This window comes from Procambarus clarkii, chromosome 9 (assembly GCF_040958095.1).
Source record: "Procambarus clarkii isolate CNS0578487 chromosome 9, FALCON_Pclarkii_2.0, whole genome shotgun sequence".
NCBI lineage: Eukaryota > Metazoa > Arthropoda > Malacostraca > Decapoda > Cambaridae > Procambarus > Procambarus clarkii.
Window position 1 is genome coordinate 21,549,674 of NC_091158.1, and position 24,586 is coordinate 21,574,259.

Below are 24,586 nucleotides of genomic sequence, written 5' to 3' on the forward strand. Positions count from 1 at the left end.
CAGCCCAGGTGAATGGAATGTTTATTTCCACATGAATGTGGATGATAATTTATATAATTTATTATATGGAAGTGTAATGAGAACTTCTGGATCGTTGTATTCAGATAATGTACACTTCTGATTAGTTCCTTGCTGCAGCTATCCTTGAGAGCATGGACTCAGCAGTACTTTTATTCAGATATTGAACTACTGACCATTGCCAATAGCACATGGAACCTATAAAAGAACTGATGGCTAGGGTGTTGCAAAGCTCCAGCAGTTACCCCCCCTTGCACTGAAGTACTAAACATGGAACAACAAGGCCCGTTTTACCAAACTAAAGACCTGAGGAAATGGTTTGCAAATATTTAAAGTCATCACTTTCAGGAATGAAAAATTAATAATGTATATATGGCATTAATTCAAATTTATGAAGATGAATTGGTTACTACATCTCCAAAAGACAGAGTTGCAATGTTTTCCCTTCATAAAAAGCATGGACCATCTCCTTCAGTAGGAACCCAGCACCATACCCCTAGTCCAGTAGGAGAGCTCTTCCTCCATTATCCAATACAGTACATATTTTTCCTATTCTTTCTTTTGTCCTTGTATTGCCATATTTTTATCCCCTTATGATTAAATTCAGCTGAATAATTATGACTTAACAGGAACAAATGACTTGACTATTAGCAGGTTGAGAGCTTTCCCTTCCCATAGGTCATGGTAAGCCATATTCTACTAGTTGTCCCTGGAACACGACACATGAATTGGGTAATAACCAGACATCCAATTACTGCTGGGTGAACTGGGAAGACCAGTTGGCACTTAGTCAATCCACCACTGCCAGAACTTGAACCCAGACCAAATTGCTTGCAAGGTGTGGGACAAACTTGTTACCACTGAACCACCAAAAATTGTTCCCTGGCATATTCCTGTGTTATGTGTAGCCGAATGTTAAATTCCTCGGTCTTGTGTTTTACTTAGATAGCAAAATAGGCACCATGAAGGAAATAGTAGGGTAAAACAACAATAGTTAAAACAAAAGTTATTTACAGAAAAACTAAGGTCCGATGGAATGTTACCATCTGGCTGTAATGAAAAGATAATACAGTACTAGGAAAGAAAATCAGGGTATCAGAATTTAAAACTAATCTAAACTGACAGTAAACCGGAATAAGATGACCTCATGAAAAAGCTTAAGTTCTACCAAAATACCAACAGACAGCCTTTAACCCTTGGACAGTGGCTATGGAGAAATGGTCATACCTGCCTGTGCACCAAAAATATGAAAATTCAAAAAAAAATTATTTTTCATTATAGAATTATTAATTTGTACGCAAAATGCAAGAAAGCAAGAAAATAAGTGAATATTTATCGTTTCACTGGGTGAAAGCGCTCTGCAAGACAGCGTCTGGCACTTGTCAACGCCTGGGGCTCAACTTTGCTGATGCTTCGTTTTATCCTCAGATGTTTCACTGATTCTTTTATCACTTGTTTATCTTTATTTACATCCACAGTGATTAAATCCATATTTGCATCATACATGTAAAACCCAGACAATAATTGTTTAAATCATCATCATATGACCGTAGCATTCATGACGATAACTGCATTCGCACCATGAAATGGTAGCAGGATGTTTTTCATGGGTCAAAGTACTCTCCATTACATGCACATAGACCTATTATATCCATATTTGCATCATATATTTCTCGTATTGGCATCCTTGGTGATATTTAGTGCCCTCTGATAATTCCGGACATTTGATGGTGCTACATAGCCTTCCGGTTTGGTGCCTTCTTTTGATAATCACTTACAGTACTTCATAAGATGATAACCACAGTCCCATAGGGATCATTAATAAATGATAATTGCAGCCTAAGGGTTAGCAGAGTATGATTTGTACAGTTTAGAAAACCAAATCTGTCATAGTTCTTTGCAGTCTCGACACTCATTCATGGGTATATATATATCAGGTACCCAGGAGGTATGTTTACCCCAGACCGAGAGCCACAGCTGTGTACAAACCGTCTTGGAAAAAGATGTTTTGCATTGTGTGGACTTTGATATTGTGTGTTGTGGAGGTGTGCAGCATAATTAGAAGATTTTTGCCATAATTGTGTGCTTGGTGATTATTAAATTATGGAATTCCATAGAGCCTTTGCAAATGTTTGGATGAGGATAACATTGAGATACAGTACCTGAAACAAGTATGAAATTGTGCTGGTGATTGTGCCCTAATTCTATTAATGGAAAGTATTAGTATTCATTTGGTTATTTAATGGTTAGAGCTGGAAATTGTGGATAACTTTATTAGATGAAAGCTTTTCTGAAGAGTGTAAAATAAATAGGAGATATTGTATAATGAATGATGAATGGAAGTAAAGAACTGTATGCTGAATTCTTATATTTTTTTAATAGGATATATGTGAATAGAGATATATGGATATATATTCATATGAATAGGGATATATGTGAATATTGATATAAACAACAAATGATTGAAATAATTGACATTCTTGAATACTTTAAACATGTCATTGTATATTTGAGAACTATGTACAATAAAACTTTAATTTTAAATTGATTAATTGAGATAAAGTGGATCATTTACATTATGTGGAATTCCTAAGATTCATAGAATTCCTAAGAATTTCTAAGATTCATAGTTGAGCTTGGCGTACCTTACTTTGACGTAAATCTCATGTACTGTAGTTTAATTATATTTTTATTGTTTATTAGCTTAATACTCGATAAAGTTTATTACAATGTTTATACCTTTTGTAAACTAAAATGTGAAAAGGTTGATGGATAACTATACTATGGTCAGGAAATTTAATTAGGTAATTCAGGAATTTAAGATAATATTTTCAGAGACGAATAGGCTGAGGTAATGCATACAAATGTCTAGAATCTTGGAGCAGTTTCTCTGTCTATTGCAGGATGAACGTGCCAGACTTATGAGACGAACAATTGTACGCTATTGTAATCTCTCAATGCTCATTACTTTGACAATGATAGCCCCAGCAGTCAAGAAGCGATTTCCGACCAAAGAGCATTTGATAGAAGCTGGTAATCGAAATAATTAAACTTTTGTATTGGCTTACTCAATTTACGTTTATTTCACAAAACCAAAGCTTCTCCTTTTTACTGCTCAGGAATTATTGAAAAAGAGAATGTTTCTCTTATATCGGTATCAAGTTTCTCTATTGAATTAAAATATTAAGAAACTTGTTAATAATCTGTAATAGACTACATTAAGAAGCTGAAGCAGAGCCTTTTAACTTAGCAGCTTTGTACTACAGTATTATAAAACATTGTTAATCTGGAAAGCAAAATATTACTGATACAAGAGAAAGCTACATGCCGAACAAATCCACAAGGGCCGTGACGAGGATTCGAACCTACGTCCAAGAGCATCCCAGACGCTGCCTTAATCGACTGAGCTACGACATAGTATAAGAATTACAACCAAAAATTCTACTGAATTTACTTGGATCCTGCAGCCTCTATTGAATTCGGTAGAATTCAGTAGAAGTAAATTCAGTAGAAATTCTGGTTGCAATTCTTATACTATGTCGTAGCTCTCGTACATAGGTTCGAATCTTCGTCATGGCCCTTGTGGATTTGTTCATTTGATACATCACGCTATTGTGATTTCTGTGTGTAAAGCTACATGACCATTAATTTAACACCCAGTCCCAGTCCTAAGGATGATTAATAGTAATGTAGGATCTTGACTCGTCCTGCCCTCCCCTCAGTTTATTTTGATAAAGTCCAGCGCTGCATGCGTTGTGGTATTCTTAACAAGCCATTTTTCTGAGGCTACCAGAGCACAACTGACACAATTCCTTATTAATAGCAGAAAAAGGAGAAAAAAGTGACACTTTTGTGCTCTATCACCATTAAGAATTTTCAAAAGTAACAATGGATTAACTTTGTTACTTGATGTTTACTGCACTTGTTTATGAATGATGTGCTTGTGGAAAAGCTTAAAGTTCGAGCATGGACACAAACTCCTCACAATACATATTTTATGAGTTGGCAAATGTGGTAAATGAAATTTACTTTTTATTTTTTAAGTCGGCAACTACGACAAAACAAGAAGTTGCCATTCAGTATTGCTTGATAATTTGGGTTTGCACTTCAAGCACAGTTATTGTACAAGCATGTGTATTACATTTACATATTTGTCCACTCATTTGTTACAGTTTCCCTACACTGTATACAATTTTGTTTTAATTAGTTCTATAAAAGTATTTGAATTCGTTAACTGAAGGTGGTCTTAAGCGGTGCGATAACTGATGTATTTGCTTAATTTACTTTTTTCTTTTTTTACAGTTTGACAAAGAAAATATGCATGCTTATATAAGTACTGTAGCTGCTGCTGAAAAATAATACAGTACTTTATTATAATCCTGGTTATTTTGTAGCCAATCGTTTCTAATGCTGTACATATAAAGCACAGCAAATCCAGCTGTGTTTACATTTAACTAAGTTTCCCTTTGTGTGATTACATACTTGCAGTATACACTAGTAACCCCAACACCTCATAGTGCTAGCTCTTTTCTTGCACATTTATTACATTTAATATTTGAGTTTTTATTTTATTTTTACGCATTGCATCAACATGTAGGGTTTTCCAGCCATTCACTGCTATTTGAGAAGAATTCAATAAGACTCATGCAGGTTTGTTTTGCTAACATAAGTGACTTTGCCTGTTGCCATAGTAACGAGGTACCCCTTATTCTTATTTTGTACATGCTTCATCTATTACTTTGTTCCAGAATAGTTCTCTTAATTGTCTAACTTCTGTGTGTAACACACATTTGTCAGTTCTGGTATCTATTTCTAGCATGCTTCATTGTTCTGTTTTAATAATAACAATGTTTATTTACCTGAGGGCCACCATCTCTCAAGTGGCCTCAATGAGGACAGGAAGACAACGGCATGTCAAATGTTCTCTACATTGTTTCTAAAGATTTTTTTTCCAACTGGATTTTGAACTAAAGTAATGTCTTGGCATTTACAGCTTCAGTTGGTGGGTGGTTCCTTATTTGTTATAAGGAAACAGATATCTTTTGACTTGTGTTTGCAGGCCAAGAGCTTTCCCTTCCCCTAGCTCAGGGTAAGTCTTATCCTACTAGATTTTCCTGGAACACGACCCACCAATCACTTAACAAGATACGCAATTACTGCTACGTGAACAGAAGTGAACAGTTTAGGGTTGACACCTGAGGACCACATAAAGAACATTGTGCAAGGAGCATATGCTATGCTTTCCAACTTCAGATTTGCTTTTTAATACAGGAATGGCAAAATATTAAAAAATTGCTTGAGAGACCAAGGTTGGAATATACAGTGGTTGTATGGTGTCTCTCTCTCAAGAAGCGCATCATTATACTAGAAAAGGTGCAAAGACATACAACAAAGACATACAATGTCTTCTGGAGCTGAGAAACAAGAGCTATGAGGAAAGATTAAAGGCATTAAATATGCCAAAGCTAGAAGATAAAAGAAAGAGATATGATCACTTGTGTACAAAACAACAGGAATTGACAAAATTGTCAAATGAAGAATTTTTGAAAACCAAGAACAAAAGCATACAGGTTCAAACAGAAGAAGCAAAGTTGCCAAAAAAACATTAGAAAGTTCACTTATGCAAACAGAGTGGTAAATGCTTGGAACAAGTTAAGTGAGATGATGGTGGAGGCCAAAACCATCAGCAGTTTCAAAATGTTACTCGAGAGAATACTGGGAAGACAGGACACCAAGAGCATAGCTCACATCTTGTAACAACACTATGCAGTTACACTTAGGTAATTACGTTGTCAATCTTCTCTGGCCAGATCTTCCCACTCCATTTCCATCTTCACCGATGAGTCTGTCTGCAGACGGTTTAGGCTACTGATTTTCCTGACCACACTTACTTGTGTCGCCTACCTCTGGAGACTAGCATCTTCACGGCAGAATTTATGCTATTCTCTATGCTCTTTGTCTCCTGCTTTCTCGTTGTCAATCCTCCTTTGTGGTTGTAGTTGACTCTTGTAGTTCCCTCATGGCTCTGGGGTCCTTTAATCCAGTCCATCCAGTGGTCGTAGAGATTCAACATTGGCTGTTTATCTCCGGTAAATTTAAATCAATAGAATTTTGCTGGGTTCCCAGCCATATTGGTGTCTTTTTAAATGAACGTGCGGACGCTGCCGTTAAAGAAGCTATATACTTTTGTCCCATCTCCTGTTAAGGTATTCCTTATTCAGGCTTTTACCCGGTTATTAATTCCTCCATCCTTGCCCGTTGGCAGGGTTGTTGGTCTTCTGTTGCTGGTAACAAACTGCATACTCTTAGAGTAGTGTCCCCCCCATGGCCTTCCTCCTACCACCGTAACTGGCGATGGGAAATGGCTCTGACAAGGTTGTATATTGGCCATACACGCTTAACTCGTGGTCACTTAATGAAGCGCCGCCCTGCTCCTTATTGTCCAAACTGCATTTTCCCTCTTACTGTCGTGCATATCCTTGTTGAATGTCCTGACTTCAGGATGAGCGTGTGTCTTGCTTTCCGACCGTCCCTCGCGGTCACTTGTCCCTCGATAGAATTCTTGGTGAATCTGATTCTTTTGATATTGTTCGCCTTATGTGTTTCTGTTCTCGTATTGGCATGCTTGGTGATATTTAGCGTCCTCTGATTATTCCGCACATTTTATGGTGCTACATTGCCTTCCCGGTTTGGTGCCTTCTTTTGATAATTACTTACTTACTTTATTACAAATCACTGGAAAATTATATATATAGAATATAATGTACAGTGCTTCAATCATTTTGTTCGCTTTAATAGACATGCTCAAAATACTGTGTATGAGTAAATTTACAAGATTGTACCTAATTTAATACATTAGCTGTGTTAATCAAATAGATGCTACCCCTATCATGATTTTATTGTCTTTAATATGCTAAACAAAATTGTTATTAAAAAAAAGCCTTGTGTATCATACCACCTCTGCAAATAAAGTATGCAGTATCAATATATATACCTCTGTTAAAATTGTGGGCTAGATTGAGTATTCTCCAGTGACTGCCTAGCACCTATCATGAGCCAGCTTGGACCACTTGTGAAAAGTTCCCTGTGGTGCGGGAGCCAGAATGCCCTCTTGCCAGATGTGTGTGATCCTGACCAGGGCACAGTGGGATCTTGCCTTACGGAGCTACTACTTGTGATACTGTAGTACACCTAGTTCAGTGGTGCTTTTTCATATTCCCTACCTTAATTTGTATACATTGTTTACTGTTGTGAAAATAGGGTATGATGGTTTCCTTCAACTGTAGTGGTTGATATTCTTAATTTTTACAAAATATATTTTTCTGCTTCTTTCAAAACTTGCCTAACCTGGATTTTACAAATTTGGTATTTTTCAGATATTTTTAAATTTTAATAACTTGGCTATAAAATCGGTGTGCAGCTTTGTGATTATGGGCAAGTTCTGCAAAATGTTTATTTGCCACAACACATTAGTTGTCTTCAATGTTGGAAGAAAGGTTCAATGCATAAATTGTTTGGATTCTTTCAGGAATAAAATTGCACTGTATTTAGAAATTTAAATTTTTTTAATTAAGGATATTGTACTGTAATTTGAGGCTTTGGGAAATATTGTGCAATTTGAATACAGTATATTTAAACATATTGAGTTATTGAAAGACTCATTTGTCTGTAATAGAATAAATATAATTTATAAGATATTTTATACTGTACTGTACTGTACTTACACAGAACTCCATTGTAGAGAATAGTAAATTTCTTCTTTATCTTCACTTACATTTTAAATCTATTTAAATTATTTGTACTGTGCACTTAAAAAAAAATTGAAAATAAGTAGAAGGAAGTGATACAAATGTATCAACACTTGTGCTGAAGCATTGTTAATTTTCATGTTTTATTTACACAGGTTTTATGACATCAAATGAAAAGAAAATTTTTGATGCCCTTGATGAAAAAACTTCCCACCCAAAATATTGGATGCCATTAGTGTGGGCTGGCAGTATTGTTACCAGAGCTAGGAAAGAGGGCAGAATCAGGGATGATTTTGCTGTTAAGACAATCATAGATGAGATCAACAGATTCCGAGGACTATGTGGAGGACTTTTAAGTTATGACTGGATAAGCATCCCATTAGTTTACACACAGGTATAGTATGTACATTTTGTGTCAAATAAATCATTTTAGTATTAAAATACTGTAGTTATTTTAAAATATTGTACACTGAATACATTGGCACCTCCAAAATCCCAATTATATTGTTCCATCCCAGATCCAGATTTGTATGAAATCACACCCTCTCCAGGATGCAACCCCACAACTCCTGGGTACTGACTTACTACTAGGTGAACAGGAGCATTAGGTGTTAGGAAATGCACCCAACCATGTCTGTCCCGCCCAGGATTCGAATCCGGAATTCTTGATTATGAGCTGAGAACGAACCCAACTGTGCTACTGGGACCCTTACCAGGAATTTATTACCTTTAATCCTTCATACATTAGGATTCTCTTTACCCTGTGAAGCATTGCATACAAGGCTAAAAGCAGTATTCACAGGGGATGTGAGTACATCCCATCATACATATACATCCGACATATATATATGGTTCGCTGTCGGTGCCCACATTCATAAAGAATTAATTTGAATTGTTGATTCCACTGATTTTATTTATTTATTTATTTATTTATATACTGTACAAGAATGGTGATCCCTTCACACATGTACAGTGTTATCATTTTATCAATAGTAAATGATTAGCAATGTAATATTGAATGATAAAACATAATGAATGGACAAGTCATATTCTTTATCACAATACAATAGAGTACTGTATATACAATCAACAATATACAAGCACTACCACACATTAACAATTGACTTCAACAGCACCTTACTGCTTCAAGAGTTCAGGTGTACAGTGTTCGTCATGAATTATTATATACATTGCATACAGATACAGTACTATTACTCCGTTTTTACACACACACATTCCGTTCTTTACCATATTTGATGCGTGGTGTACACTGACTCCCCGCTTTCTTACACTTACTCGCCTTCCTTTTCTACTATCAAATATAGTATGTATAAACTTTTCACCAGATAAGAGAATAGTTATTTGTTTTCTCCAAAACAGGTGGTGACATTGGCTGTTTACTCCTTTTTTCTTGCCACCATCATGGGTCGTCAGTTTCTCGATCCAAAACAAAATATCAACAAACATCATGTCGACTTCTATGTGCCAATCTTCACATTTCTGCAGTTTTTCTTCTACATGGGTTGGCTGAAGGTTGCTGAATCTTTGGTTAATCCCTTTGGAGAAGATGATGATGATTTTGAAGTCAATTGGCTGGTGGACAGAAATTTGCAGGTATGTGAAACAGTACAGTTGATACTGCGTTGTGTGTTCATGTGTTTTAATTTTTACGCAAAGTAAATGCTCCACAAAGGACTCCTATCTCTTGCTAGGCTTTATTTGACCTTGTCCTACCATGACGAAAAAAAGGAGGGGACGAGAGACACGAGTCTGGCTCTAGCCACATTGAGAAACAAGCTTACATTAATAGAAAGAGATAAAAAATACAATACTATAAACAGCCCCTGGCAGCAGTAATTGGTAACACAAGGAAAGCAAATTATTACTCTGCTAACAACTGGTGAAGGAATTATGTTGCTCTGGCTACCACCAGGTTGTGTCACCCATAATTACAAGTGTTGGTAGATCAAAAACCTCACTTTGAGCCCAGCTAGAGTCCACCAATATGATGTCCAAGCTTTGCAGTGGCAAAATAAAAATGTCGAATAATGTTTCCATTAAGACCGTTGTCTCGGCACAAGGAATTTATCCATACTCTTTGGTTCACTTCATAAAATGTGTAACTACTGTACTGTACTGTTTTATCACAGGCTATAGCTATATGATGCTTCTGTTTTTGGAGACCAACTAGGATAACTCTTGTGAGTGCCATTTGGCCTTTGTTTTCAGCTTTGGTTATTTTTGAGATTCCCAGAGAAGATGTAATGAGGTTTCTTTATGGTTTTTGGGTCTCGGGCTCTCTTCTTGCCTTTCCTTATCTTTATTATACTGTATTGGTGTTGGTTAACGTTCAACTAATATAATAATTTTTTTTTCTTCCTGGGATTGTCCTTGGCAGTAGATGTTTCTGTGCAGGTTTTTGTTTAGATTCTACTTGCAGGGGCAGTATAGTGTCACTCAGTTGGATTCTTCTTTGCATGGATTAGCTGGATATGGTGTTGAGTTAATGATATTGACTCGTCTTGCTCCTCTCTGTCCAACCAGTTGTTGGGAGAAGTGATTATAATACCCATGTATGTGTGACCAATGCCAGGTATGTATAATTATTTTCAGACTCCCTTCTCGTGTGTGTGTGTGTGTGTAATTACCTAAGTGTAATTACCTAAGTGTAGTTACAGGATGAGAGCTACGCTCGTGGTGTCCCGTCTTCCCAGCACTCTTTGTCATATAACGCTTTGAAACTACTGACGGTCTTGGCCTCCACCACCTTCTCACTTAACTTGTTCCAACCGTCTACCACTCTATTTGCGAAGGTGAATTTTCTTATATTTCTTCGGCATCTGTGTTTAGCTAGTTTAAATCTATGGCCTCTTGTTCTTGAAGTTCCAGGTCTCAGGAAGTCTTCCCTGTCGATTTTATCAATTCCTGTTACTATTTTGTACGTAGTGATCATATCACCTCTTTTTCTTCTGTCTTCTAGTTTTGGCATATTTAATGCTTCTAACCTCTCCTCGTAGCTCTTGCCCTTCAGTTCTGGGAGCCACTTAGTAGCATGTCTTTGCACCTTTTCCAGTTTGTTGATGTGCTTCTTAAGATATGGGCACCACACAACAGCTGCATATTCTAGCTTTGGCCTAACAAAAGTCATGAACAACTTCTTTAGTATATCGCCATCCATGTATTTAAATGCAATTCTGAAGTTAGAAAGCATTGCATAGGCTCCTTGCACAATATTCTTAATGTGGTCCTCAGGTGATAGTTTTCTATCTAGAACCACTCCTAGATCTCTTTCTTTATCAGAATTCTTTAAAGATTTCTCACATAATATATAGGTTGTGTGGGGTCTATGTTCTCCTATTCCACATTCCATAACATGACATTTATTAACATTAAATTCCATTTGCCAAGTGGTGCTCCATATACTTATTTTGTCCAGGTCTTCTTGAAGGGCATGACAATCATCTAAATTTCTTATCCTTCCTATTATCTTAGCATCATCAGCAAACATGTTCATATAATTCTGTATACCAACTGGTAGATCATTTATGTACACAATAAACATCACTGGTGCAAGAACTGAACCCTGTGGTACTCCACTTGTGACATTTCTCCATTCTGATACATTGCCTCTGATTACTGCCCTCATTTTTCAATCAGTCAGAAAATTTTTCATCCATGATAGAAGCTTACCTGTCACCCCTCCAATATTTTCCAGTTTCCAGAACAACCTCTTATGTGGAACTCTGTCGAAAGCCTTTTTTAGGTCCAGATAGATGCAGTCAACCCAGCCATCTCTTTCCTGTAATATCTCTGTGGCCCGATCATAGAAACTGAGTAAATTCGATACACAGGATCTTCCTGATCGAAAACCATACTGTCTGTCTGATATTATATCATTTCTCTCCAGGTGTTCTACCCATTTAGTTTTGATTAGCTTTTCCAATACTTTCACTATTACACTTGTCAATGATACAGGTCTATAATTGAGGGGGTCTTCCCTGCTGCCACTTTTGTAGATTGGAACTATGTTAGCCTGTTTCCACACGTCTGCTACGATTCCTGTACACAGGGATGCCTGAAAGATCAGGTGAAGTGGAATGCTGAGCTCAGATGCACATTCTCTCAGAACCCATGGTGAAACGCCATCTGGGCCAGCTGCTTTGTTCCTCCCGAGCTCCTTTAGCATATTTTCCACTTCATCTCTAGACACCTCTATCCACTCTATGTTGTTCTCTGGAATTCTTATTGTGTCTGGTTCTCTGAAGATTTCATTTTGTACAAACACACTTTGGAACTTTTCATTTAATGTTTCACACATTTCCTTTTCATTTTCCGTGAATCTGTTTCCCATTTCCAACCTCTGGATATTATCCTTTACCTGCAATTTGTTGTTTATGAATTTGTAGAATAGGCCCGGTTCTGTTTTACATTTATCTGCTATCCCTTTTTCAAAATTTCTTTCTGCCTCTCTCCTTACTGCTGTATAATTGTTTCTCGCATCTTTGTATCGCTGGTATGTTTGGGGGTTTGGCCTCTTCCTATACTGATTCCATTTTTGTGTCTTTTGGTCTCTTGCCCTCTCACAATTTCTGTCGAACCAATCCTGTTTTCTGGTCCTGCATCTCTGTTTTGGTATAAATTTTTTTGTGCCTTTATCATATATTTCACAAAACTTGCCATACATCTCATTCACTTCCTTGCCTAGCATCAAGTCTGTCCAATTATACTCACTAAAAAAATTTCTAAGGTCACCATAATGTCCTCTCCTGAAGTCTGGTTTTTCAACTGCTTCAACCTCCTTATTTTCTTCCAGCTTATAACGCATTGCATACTTTATTCCCAAAAAGACATGGTCACTTTTACCCAAGGGAGGAAGGTACTGAATGTCAAATATCTCTTCCTCCTTCCTGGTAAATATCAAATCTAGCATGGAGGGAACGTCCCCTTCCCTCATCCTCGTAGCTTGTTTAACATGTTGATACAAGAATGTTTCCAGGATGAGGTCTACAAATTTACAGGTCCAAAAATCTTCTGTTTTAGCTTCATATGCTTCCCAGTCTATGGATTTCAAGTTGAAGTCACCGACTATCAACAGTCGTGATCTATCGTTATCCGCTCTCGCTATAATCTCTCTCATTATTGTTATAAGACCTTCACGTTTACTATCTAGCTCCTCCTTTGACCATGTGCTGCTTGGCGGTGGACTATATGCATTTATCATCATTAGTTTATCATCCTCATAGCAGATCTCTAGTGCTATTATGTCAACTTCTTGTGGATTGGCAGTCATTATTTCCTTCACCTTTAGGTGTTCTTTTACCAGCACAGCAACGCCACCGCCTTTCCTAATTTTTCTGTCCCGTCTCCAAATTGAGTAGCCCCTTGGGAATATGACCTCATTTAAAATTACATCTTCAAGTTTTGTCTCCGTGAGTGCAACAATGTCTGGAGTCTGCAGCTGTATTACATCACTTAACTCCAGTATCTTCGATCTCACTCCATCTATGTTGGTGTATGCAATCTTCAGGAACTTGTTCCCCCTCTCCTTATTCTTCACTCCCCCTCTCTCTATTGATTTTGTTGGTTTGCCTTTATGTACCACTTTACTGGTTTGCCTACCCCTATCACTTTGTAGAAAAAAGAATTTATTTCTTCTTCATTCCTGCTCTCATTTAAATGTTTTGCCTCGGCGAGGTTCAGTTTCAGCTTCTCTCTATCTTCTTTTGAAAGATCTCGTCTTAACGACCACCCTTTCCCATCCTCATCCCTTTGCAATTTTCTAGCATTCCTTAGTACTTCTTCCATCTGTTTGGCACCGTTTAGGGTGATCCTCAAAGGTCGATCTTTCCCTTTTACGTACCTGCCTATTCTCCTGTAGTCGCACACATTCTCTCTGTTTGTAAGACCTTCCACGAGGCCAACAATTTTATCTACTACTTTAGCTTCTTCTACAGCTCTTTCTGACCTAGATGTTATCGCCTTTTCTTTGCAGCCAAAAATGATCAGGGACTTACTCCGATCAACTGTGTTTTGCACCAACTTCGGGTTAGATGCCAATTCTTTCCTCACTTCTAGCCTAATGTTTGTTTTATCTTGGTTGCTGCAGTGTTTGACTTCCTTTACTGCTTCTTCTATTTTTTCCTTCTCCTTGGCCACTTGTGCATAAGTGAGTTGCATATCTTTCTTGCACTGTTCTATTCCCTGTGTAACTTCCTCCATCTGTGCTGACAAAAGCTGTTTCTCCTGTTGAATTTCCTTGCCTAACCTATTGTAGTCATTTATGTTTAAATTTACTTTAACTTCTTCCAAAGCTATTTTTAAGAGTTTATTTTCTTCTTCCATGGCTTTGCAATTTGTTTCCAATTGATTGTGTGTGTGTGTGTGTGTGTGTGTGTGTGTGTGTGTGTGTGTGTGTGTGTGTGTGTGTGTGTGTGTGTGTATCGTGCAGGGGCCTGGTTGATGGCTCACTCATTTAAATTCAAAAGCATGTGGTTTTGTTTCTGCCTTCCCTCATTTTTGAGGAGGCGATTAACTTTAATCTTTGATAATTTGAAGTCCTCTGAGTTTTACAAAGTAATTGTAATACCAGAAGTAATATTAATCATAAGTTACTAAAAAAAGTGGGTATGATTGCGTGTAAATTAATTGTATGTATAAATATGGGTTGTAATAAGTGAGGATTGTTACTATAGCATATTTACAGTATTTTTAAAACTGCAAACATAATCAACACATTTAATAGATTTATTGTATTTAATGTTGTAGACATTTCAATTGAATCAGTAATGTAAATTAAATGTTTTTTAATTTCTCTTAAATTGTTCAAAGACAATACATTATTTTATTCCATTTAGAAGGTTATTCCAAAATTTAGAAATCCTTATTTGCATGCAGCACTTGCTTTCGTGAAGTTGGACTGTTGTAACATCAGCTAAAGTACAGTTGATACTGTATTTGGTTTTGTTGCGACCATCTATGAAGCATTTAAACCATTCTTCTCCCTTTATCTCTTGCAGGTCTCGTACCTTATTGTGGATGAAATGCACAGTGAACATCCAGAACTTATTCAGGACATGTATTGGGATGAAGTATTCCCTCAAGAACTTCCATACACGATCGCTTCGGAGGCATTCAGACGGGAACCTCCACAAGGTTCAACTGCAAATATTGAAGTACCAGATGCAGAACAAGAATTCTTGCCTATGTTGGAAGAGGAGGAGGATGAGGGAATAAATGAATCCATGTCTGGTTATCCGGTCAGTTCTACTTTATTTATATTATACTCTAGCTGCTTTAGAACAGAAATGTATTTTGGCCATTGCTAAGTGTTTCACTTTACATTGCCATCTTTTTTCCCTAAATTCATGGTTTGATTTTGGGTTGACATCATAATGGTAAATCGAATAAAAGCTTAACATTTGTTAAAGCCTTGGCTTTATTTGATTCATGCCTAGTGAATTAAAAAAAAATTTATCAAAGTTATTCAGAAGTAATGTTAAGAATCTAATTAACTCACTCTAGTAGTATCATTTAATTATAATTACTGTATAGTTAACTAAATTGTACATCGTTTGTCCTGAAACCTAAGTATGGAATTGTACCAACTTTGTATTTTCAGGGTGATGTAGAAAATGGTTCAAAAGCTATTGATATAATGAAGAAAAGTCCAAGGTCATCTCATTCTGGGATAGCTTCGTCTCAGCCCATGCCTCGGAAACCTTCTGTGTTGTCAATGTTATGGAACCGGATGAAATCTGACAGTCATGACAATGTCCGGCGTGCACACATTAGACCAAACGGTAAGCTGTAAATGACGTAGCTGTTATTACAGTCATGTTTAGTATCCATGAATATGATAAGACATATTTTGATAGGCTTTGGTGGGCATTGTAAACAACTAATAGATGGCAAGCCTAGGCACACATTATATATAGGTAAGAGTAATACAAGAAATTGTAATAGTTTATTGGATTTATTAAAATCCCCTCTTGTAACAAAAAAAAAAAAAAATTAAGTACAGTGTATTACAAAATTAAATTTGAAGTTGTATTATTTGTTGGAGTATTTGAATGATCTGTATTCATATTCTGAACACCTTTTGCTTAACCCAATATGAAAGTGTTTATATATAATGTATATATATATATATATATATAGGATTTGCCTTTTATCAGTACTGTATAGGGTTCCAGCTCATGTTGTCCTTCCTGCCAAAGCACATTAATTTATATTTTTCATAAATCACATTATCCTCTGGCTCTGTTTGTGGCTGGAGTAATGAAAACTTCTTTGCACATCTTTTGATATCACTTGATGCTAGGTAATGGCAATATGGGTTTCTTGTGTTACATAGTGTGGAAGGCAGTACAGAAAATCAAGTTCATCTCTGTACATTGTCCCGAGTATCTTGTAACCATCATGTTTTACAATGCAGTATTTCACCTGTTCTTTTCTGGGGCCTTTCTTGCTCTACTGTGGAATTGAAAATGTGATATAAATGATCATGATGTTTAATGTAAACTCTGTGCTTTTGTTTTTTTAATATGTAATTAATCAGTTTCACTGCACTCTTTTTTTTCCAGCAAGTACCACATCATTTCGCCATAGGCGGCATCGTGGCTTGATGAGATCAGCATCACGAGTGTCATCAACATCCCATGTAACTTCTCAGAGCCCAGAGATGATTGCAAGAAATCAAACTCTGGCAGCACAGGTTTCTATATTAATATTTTATGTGGTTAAGACTCGTGTGGCATCAACACAGTTATACAAGCATTAACAGAATAGAAAAAAAAAGCAAGCCATAGAGAGAACAGTAACAGGGTCATTATAACATTGTATACAACATATAGAGTTATTCCCAACAGTATTGTTTTTACTTTTAAACTAATAAAGGCTTCATTTGATGTACTGTAATAAATAGTAATTATGATTTTATAAATAAAGTGAATACAGTATTAACATAAATATACAGTACAGTACCTGCATCCAACATGAAAATTTGCATGCCTGTTCCCAGGTATTATAACTCAAAAGTGTTTACAAAATCATAAAACTATGTAGAGACAGGCATGAATTGGCTCAGTGTGTATGCAGTTGCTATTTAGATAGTACACCTTAAGGATGGCATGATGATAATGCTCAAGGCCTGGACTCATTGAGCATTTACATATTGACTTACAAACCTGCACATCTTTTTCTCAATCTTTGGTAGCATTTTTGCATTTATTAAATAATTTATTAGCATCAAAACTTCCCAATGAAATGTTAGTTATAAACAGCCTCCTGGTGCTTCAGAGTTAGTCAGAGGACTCTGTCCCCTCTGATTTAATTTCATACTGAGGAACCAAGCCAAGACTGTAAACTTAAACTCAATAATGATGGATATTTACTTAAACAATGCTACTGACCTCATTGTTAGAGTGCCAGAAAAATTATTTATCAATCGGTCATTTGATGCATCCTGAAGGTATCTGTGAATCTAGCAGCTATGATAATGGTAAGTAAACCTATCTACTTGATAAATTTGATAATTTCAAGAGGGTTTTAGTACCTTAATATTTTTTAAATCATTAATTTGTTTTATTTCTGGGATGATCAGATGGTGAGTTGTCTAATTCTCTTTTGCAGGATAGTGCCATTTTTCGCATGTCAGATCTATCAATTAACGCACCTGCCACGGATGAAATTTCCAGTCCGCGACCTAAAGGCAGACTTAATTCCTACGATGATGATGAGCCAATACTTATTAAAATAAAACGCAGAGACCAAGATGGTAAGCAGACCCATTTTTTTTTTATTCTTTAAACCTACAAATGTGGCAAACATGTAATGATATAAATGTAGATTTTAATAAGGGGGAAAATGTATTTATACATTGGAGCTGCTTAACCTAGGTTCTGTGGTTGATGAACTTTCAATTGCAAAAAGATTTTCCTATTGAAATGGTTCATAGGAATTTGGTGGAAGACACAGATTCCTGAACAAAATTACAGGGTGTAGTTTATTGATAATCCAGACACTAATTTCTTGCCAATCATATCTTTAGAATATTTTTACTATTCTTGTATTTAAGTCGTAATATTAACAAATTAAATAGTACATTGTAATGGTGCTTAAGTATATTTCTGTCTTTCACTTGCTTGTTTCCTTACATTAGTACTTCTCACAGTTCAACATTTAAATCCAAACATTAAAGACAAAACAATGTTTATGCTTTGTAATATTAATAATTAAATATTGTGGATGGTAAGAAAAAATGCACTCCTAGGCCTAGACTAGTACGTATACCTACTGCAATATTAGACCTAGGATTGCTTATTTATATCTTGGACAAATTAGGTTAGGTTCTTTAGTTTTTCATTTTTCTTTTTAATATGCTATTTGGGCTAATTCAATAATACAAAATGTAAACATCTTTAGGTCCAACAGTCACTTTTTGTATGTTTCACCAAATAGTTGCTATAAGCACTATAATTATTGGAGGATGTATGAGGGACTTATCACTAGAGGAGTAAAAGCCACACCATCTGTTATCACTTGGCCTTGGATGGGGCATCATGAGCACTACTTGTATAAATAACCAATGTGGTTAAGAGTAGTTAACCTTCACAGTGTGCTTGTTACAAACTGTTAAAGGATTTAACATACTTAATATCTTCTCCAGGGCACGTTATTATGTCACACTCTTCTGATGACTTCGACATGACACAAGAACCCACTCGATCACAACTATTTCATAAACAAAAGAGACCAGGATCAAGTAAGATACCTATTGAAGTAAGTATTTTTGTTTCCTTAATACTCTTTGGTATATTTTATTTTAATCTTTCAGAATATTGTGTATCTATACCCATTATAGACTGAGGTGTTTAGAAGTGGTTCCTTTTGTCTCGGCATGGAATTGGCAGCTCGCCTTGTATGTGACTTGCATTTTGCCTGGTCTGGAGAATAAGATATTACAGTATATCTATTCCCTCCTATTCAGCTTCTTTCCTTGTCTCCCTGAAGCCCAAGTCTAGTGGCTTTGCCAAGGTTCCACCTCTCTCAGAAGATTGGCTTACCTTCCTTTCTGGATGGTTCATTGTTCTCCACTGATCATCATGTTTTTTACCGCCACTTGTATGGGAGATAGGAAGGTATGTCTTGGTGTCCCTTTTTTGTCAGTCTTCAAGTTGGTGATAGCAGGTGGGTGGAGAGAATATTTTCGGCCACTTTTCTCATCCTCGAAGTTAAGCAATCATTCCCGGAGGTCCTGTTGACATGGCTTCATCTGTCATGAGTACATTCCATATTTTGTTTTGTATTTTCCTTGTTATTTTGTATTGTGAACCCTGCAAAACAAATTCTCTCAAAGGCAACATAGTGAGCAAATTAAGGAAAGCTACTGGGGAAAGCCAGCCCAGAAATAGAGCACTGAGTGAACTGAAATGCTACATTCTTGGGGGCACTGTGTGTTGCTCCCCATTCTTCTCCTCCTCAGTGTCAAAAGTTTTGCTTGGGCTTGAGCGTGATGGTCACTTCACCAGATCCCTGAATGGTTCTGGCCACCACATGGTGATGGGGAATATGGTGGTGGTTTGTGTGCTCACTTCAGAAACTTAGTAGTTTGATTATCTCTTGATGTTTCTCAGAGGAAGGCAACGTATTTTGTGAATTTCTGCTGATTTTTACAGGTGGTTCACCTTGGTAATTTTGGTGATCATTAATCCCATATGTTCCCTTGCCCTGTACAAGAAAAGGTTGGCTTGAAATGATGCTTGCACTGTCACTACTGTGCCAGCACCAAAAACCGAGAAGTTACTGAAGATGTTGCCCAGAAAGTGTCATTTCATTATAATCACTCTGTTTTTGCCTGTGTGTAATCATTTTGATAGGAAATATTTGTTGAATTTAATAATAATTTTGTGATATGTTTCTTACAGAAAAAACCCACTAATGAGACAATATCTCCAGTGGCTAAAAGCTCAACAAGTGGAGATAACAGGAGTATGGGTAGCAATGCATCAATCCGCACGTCAATATTCCAGGGAGATGCTGATGACACAGTGATTAGTGAAGAGGAGGAGGAAGAGAAAGAAGAGACAGGTAATTGATTTTTTCCTCTTGCTTTTGAATTATTTTGATTATAGGAGGACACAAGCTCTGCCATTAGCAGATACGCTCTCACTTAGCACAATTGTGTGTGTACACTTATTCATGCTGATATTTGTACTCTTCAGGCACACTGCTGGGCATGCATACTTATGTGTATATGTGTGCATGCTCTCTCACTCTCACTCACTGTAGTGTATATATGTACAATATATATATATATACATATATATATATATATATATATATATATATATATATATATATATATATATATATATATATATATATATATATATATATATATATATATATATATATAAATCTAATATAATAATTATTGATTTTTATCTCACTTGCCTTTTTGCACCCACGAGTGAGAGAAAGGATGTATGTAAAATTGTGTATGTGAGTTAAAATACTGTATTACAGTATTTTTTAAAATTGGGCCGAGATGGGAAATTGCTATTGACTTGCAAAATATAGAGGGAAATTTTTTTAATTATTATTGTTCTCAGGAATTATTTACTTACTGCACATATATTGTTAATATATATATAAGTACCACCTAGATTCAACAAACTACAGTATATAGGACCCACCCCAATTCGTTGCAGTGAGGGATTTGTTGCAGCTAGAGATGCCTCGAGGATGCATTTCCCGTGTTCTATGGACTGGTTTCATTTAGCAATACTTTAATTTAAACCCATAATATAATGGACAACTACCAAATGAAGATGTTTGCAAAAAAAAAAAAAAAAACTTCTAGCTTATTTCTCAAGTTTCCAGTTTCAAAACTCGTTTTCAAAAGGTAGCAGCGTCATATCTATGTGAACAAAAACCTTGCCAAATCAGAATAAAACAAACCATAGAATTTGGTTTTAAAAATTCTCAATAGCTTTCCCAAGGCTCCACCTGTTTCTTGTAATGTTGTCCATCTACAAAAATCATTAAACTATTATACTTTTTTTTTTCTCTCTTCCTTGGTGTATCTCCATTCAGTAATGTATAAAATGTATTTACCAAACTTCAAACTTCTGGCATTTATGTATACGTACTATTCATTTTAAATTCTACACATTGGTCTTGGAAATCTGGAAGATTTCTGGGTTTCTGCTGTTAGTTTGATCTGGATTCTTCATACTATTATCCACAGATCATGTCATTTTTTTTTCTGGGTTTATATTGTACACAAATTTACCCATCCAGTTGCTTTAGGTTTGGCCATATATTCTGTCTGTACTCGAGTTTTGGGGACTTATGGGTACACAGATTCAATAATTAACTGATTCAGGGCTGCAGTCATTAATCTGTTTTCTTTTACAATGGTTCTTATTATTTATAGTGCACAAGGGCACTGTGGCTTTTCCATAGCATAGCACAATATGCCACAAGAGCAAATAATGTGAGCACTAATTGTATTCAAAGGTGTGGTTGCCATTTAGCAATATTGAAACATAAGACACCAATGATGGTCATTAGAAAGTAGTACAGTATATAGAGAAACACTGGGCAGCTATCCCAGTGGAAGTGGAAAATTAATAATTCAATGTATAATTTAAAATGTACATCTAACAATGTTCAATTAATTTATAATGTACAATTTGGAACATATGAATGGACCCCAAGAAATATATACAGGCAAGTCAAAAGGCTTAGAGAAGGAAAGCTCTCTTCATTATGAACAGCCACCATTATGAACATACTGACTAGTAGTCACTTCACTTGAAGAACCCAGCTACAGTGGTCGATGCTTTACAACAAGTGACATTGCTGGTGGGGCTGGCATCTGCTGTTCTGATATGTCTACAGTTATCTACAACAATCGGAATTCTCAGTTTTCCATCAAACTGCATTTTTCTAGTGCATCTCCAGTGTATAGTGGTATTGAAGGTCCAGTGGTGTATGTGCAAAATGATGCCAAAAACAGTTCTGGGACTTAGAATGCCATGCAGATGGGACAATTTAAGAGCTGACTGTGGCCCAATATATACTGACTTTCTTCACAACCTTAGCAAATCTTTCTACATGATGGGGGTAAAAAACTTTACTAAAATCAATTAAGAGGACGTTCCACCTACTCTACTGCTCGGTTCTTGGCCCAATCAGAATCAATTGACCCTTATGTGGCAACACACCATCTCTGAAGAATTTTATGCTACAGACATCACACAGCAAATATCGAAAGAAAATGCATTCATCACACTACTCTGGTACTTTGTTAATTAAAATTGCCAGTAAAATGTATCAATGTTCTCAATAAAAGAGCTCCGAAAAATCCACATGACATTGTTTATTCCAAGCATAAGACGTATTAAACCATGCAGTCTTTCGAGAAATTTACAATGGCATCGCTTTTCCTGTAGGAAATGTTAAAATTCATATGGCTGTCATAAAAACTGGTGTTTCTAATGTTATCTCTGCTTTTATTCTCTTTCCAAGAATTGATGCAGCATAAGAAAAGGGGAGGCCTGAGCACCATGAACCTCAAAGGATTATCCAAGATCCTCAGTCCAACAAGGTCATTCCATGGGGAACCCAGTGCATCATCCTCCCCCATTAAACCCAGGTGTGCAAATTGTACATAACAAAGAAACAAGCATGCCAGTGGATTGTTAAAACCCTTTGGAGCTTATCCTTTTGGGGGGGGGGGAGGGTTGCTATTACACTCCCATAATTCCAATTGATTTCTAAATAATTATTGGCACTGTAGAAATTCTGGTGGAATAGCAAATAATGTAAATTGAATACAGTATATTGTAGTATTGTATGGAAGATGATGTGATATCTGTTAACAAGCATAATAAGCAGACGAAGAGTCACAATAACGTAGTTGGTTATGATAACCAAACCACACATCAGACCCTGGAAAAACGACAACGTTTCGGTCGGTCCTGGACCATTATCAAGTCATTGTCTCTTCATTTTCTGATGTATGGTTTGGTCATTAAGCATTGTAAGTGAGAAGCATATAATAAAATTAATCTGGAAGAGGGAACTTGGCCATTTTCATATATTAACGTTATAAATGGAGTTGTCGACACCAATCTAAACTTGAATTACTTGAGAACATTAACTCGGTCTATGCACAGAGGTTTGAGGTATTTTTGAGCACCAGTTTTTTCTTTGTGAAGCTTTAGAAAGTTATCCCTTTCCAAGATTTCACAAGATGCTTAAAAAGGTACTTTTCATAATCATTGGCTTAATCGCTTCAAAATTAACATGCTATCTTGAACAACAACTAACTAATTTTCCTGAACCCAGATCCATAACAGTTAACCTAAACATATACATATCCATACTGAAACACACACATACACACTATACAAAGATCTTACGGGTAGATTATAAAGCAAACATGCCCATATTCATAACAATACCTTGAATACACAAATTACACTTGCAATGATATATATATCGATGAGAAAAACAACTAGAACAATGAGGTGACTGGAACCAGCAATCAGGGTACTCCCAGCCATGCACCTCACCCCAGTACTATGACATGGCTTAAGTTTTACAACCTGGGATTCCACTGAATCCATGAGAAGTCTGCAGGGCCTCTTGTGAAGTCAGTCCAAGTTGTACATATAACCCCTCATTGCTCCAGTTGATTTCCTCATTAATATATATCACATTAGTATGATTTCTTTGTGTATCTGAAACTGGAGCATATGGTTGATGGACTACCTTACCTACACCAGTGCATGCAAGTTGTATGCAAAACTTGGACTGGTTTCAGTAGAGGCATCCAGACTGTGGATTCAGTGGAATCCCAGGTTGTATAATTTATACTATGTCATGGTACAGGGGTAAGGTATATAGCTGGGAATACCCTGATTACTGGTTCAAGTCACCTCATTGCTCCAATTGATTTTCTTATTAATTTAAATTATACATGACGAGGGAATTGAATCCAACTCTATAAATTAAGACAAGAAATGAAATATTATGTCAGACTAACATATTGCATTGCTATTAAGTATTATTATTGACCTTGGGCACATGGTAAGATTCTCAGATAAATTTCACTAGTTCTTGTCATACCACATGCCCCTTGTCTGCCCACCATGAGCAATAATGCCACTGCTCTCTTGATAACTGTCAATGGCACATTTTGAAGTCTGTAGGTAGGTTTTCCACCTACAGCCAAGATGAAGCTGACTTCGAGCAGTTTGCATCTTGGCCAGGGAGTAATGGGTTACTCTAACATGTATAACACTAGCAAAGATCATCTTCTAATTGGTTGTGCATTAGTAAATAATAAGTGGATTAATGGTGAATGAAGTAAAAACATAAACAAAATAATATTCTACCTTTAATGCTGGAGCTGTTAACTTGTGAAATCTCAAGTGTGTGTGAATACTGTAATGAACTTCCAAACTTTAGCAGTTTGTTAGTTTGGGGAGGGGAATGGAGCAGATATGGGTGAGGATGGATGTGAGAGTATGGTGGGATTGTACGAGTATAGTATAGGGAAGTAGAACTTTGTGTATGTGTGTTAGAACTGGAAAATTTATTCGTAGCAACTTGTACAACTTGAGCAAAACAAAGAATTAGTTTTTCAGATGCGAAGTAAACCTCATCTTTGCACACTGTATTTGTATAGAAGTACTGTATTTGCAATATGAAATTTGCTAAATGTGATTAATTGGTGGGTTTAAATCTATGATCTGGAAGGTAGTCAAAATTTATTCCCCCCCAAGTCTCTTCACATGATCAGCTAA

At 36.4% G+C, this 24,586-nt stretch overlaps 1 protein-coding gene across 9 annotated transcripts in view; it reads left to right on the forward strand.

The window, feature by feature from the left end:
- LOC123766172 (bestrophin-4) overlaps positions 1 to 24,586 on the forward strand; it is a 103,248-nt gene that overhangs the window by 70,425 nt on the left and 8,237 nt on the right. For 6 of the 9 annotated variants that reach the window (XM_069321278.1, XM_069321279.1, XM_045755096.2 and 3 more), the window contains 9 exons: positions 7,922 to 8,160; positions 9,147 to 9,380; positions 14,783 to 15,022; positions 15,385 to 15,565; positions 16,349 to 16,479; positions 17,397 to 17,541; positions 18,433 to 18,545; positions 19,691 to 19,853; positions 22,302 to 22,428. In XM_069321278.1, coding sequence (XP_069177379.1) covers positions 7,922 to 8,160; positions 9,147 to 9,380; positions 14,783 to 15,022; positions 15,385 to 15,565; positions 16,349 to 16,479; positions 17,397 to 17,541; positions 18,433 to 18,545; positions 19,691 to 19,853; positions 22,302 to 22,428 — 1,573 coding nt within the window. Of the gene's footprint in view, positions 1 to 2,921; positions 3,052 to 7,921; positions 8,161 to 9,146; positions 9,381 to 14,782; positions 15,023 to 15,384; positions 15,566 to 16,348; positions 16,480 to 17,396; positions 17,542 to 18,432; positions 18,546 to 19,690; positions 19,854 to 22,301; positions 22,429 to 24,586 lie in introns of all 9 variants that reach the window. The other 3 variants (XM_045755104.2, XM_045755105.2, XM_045755098.2) reach the window with 2 other exon arrangements.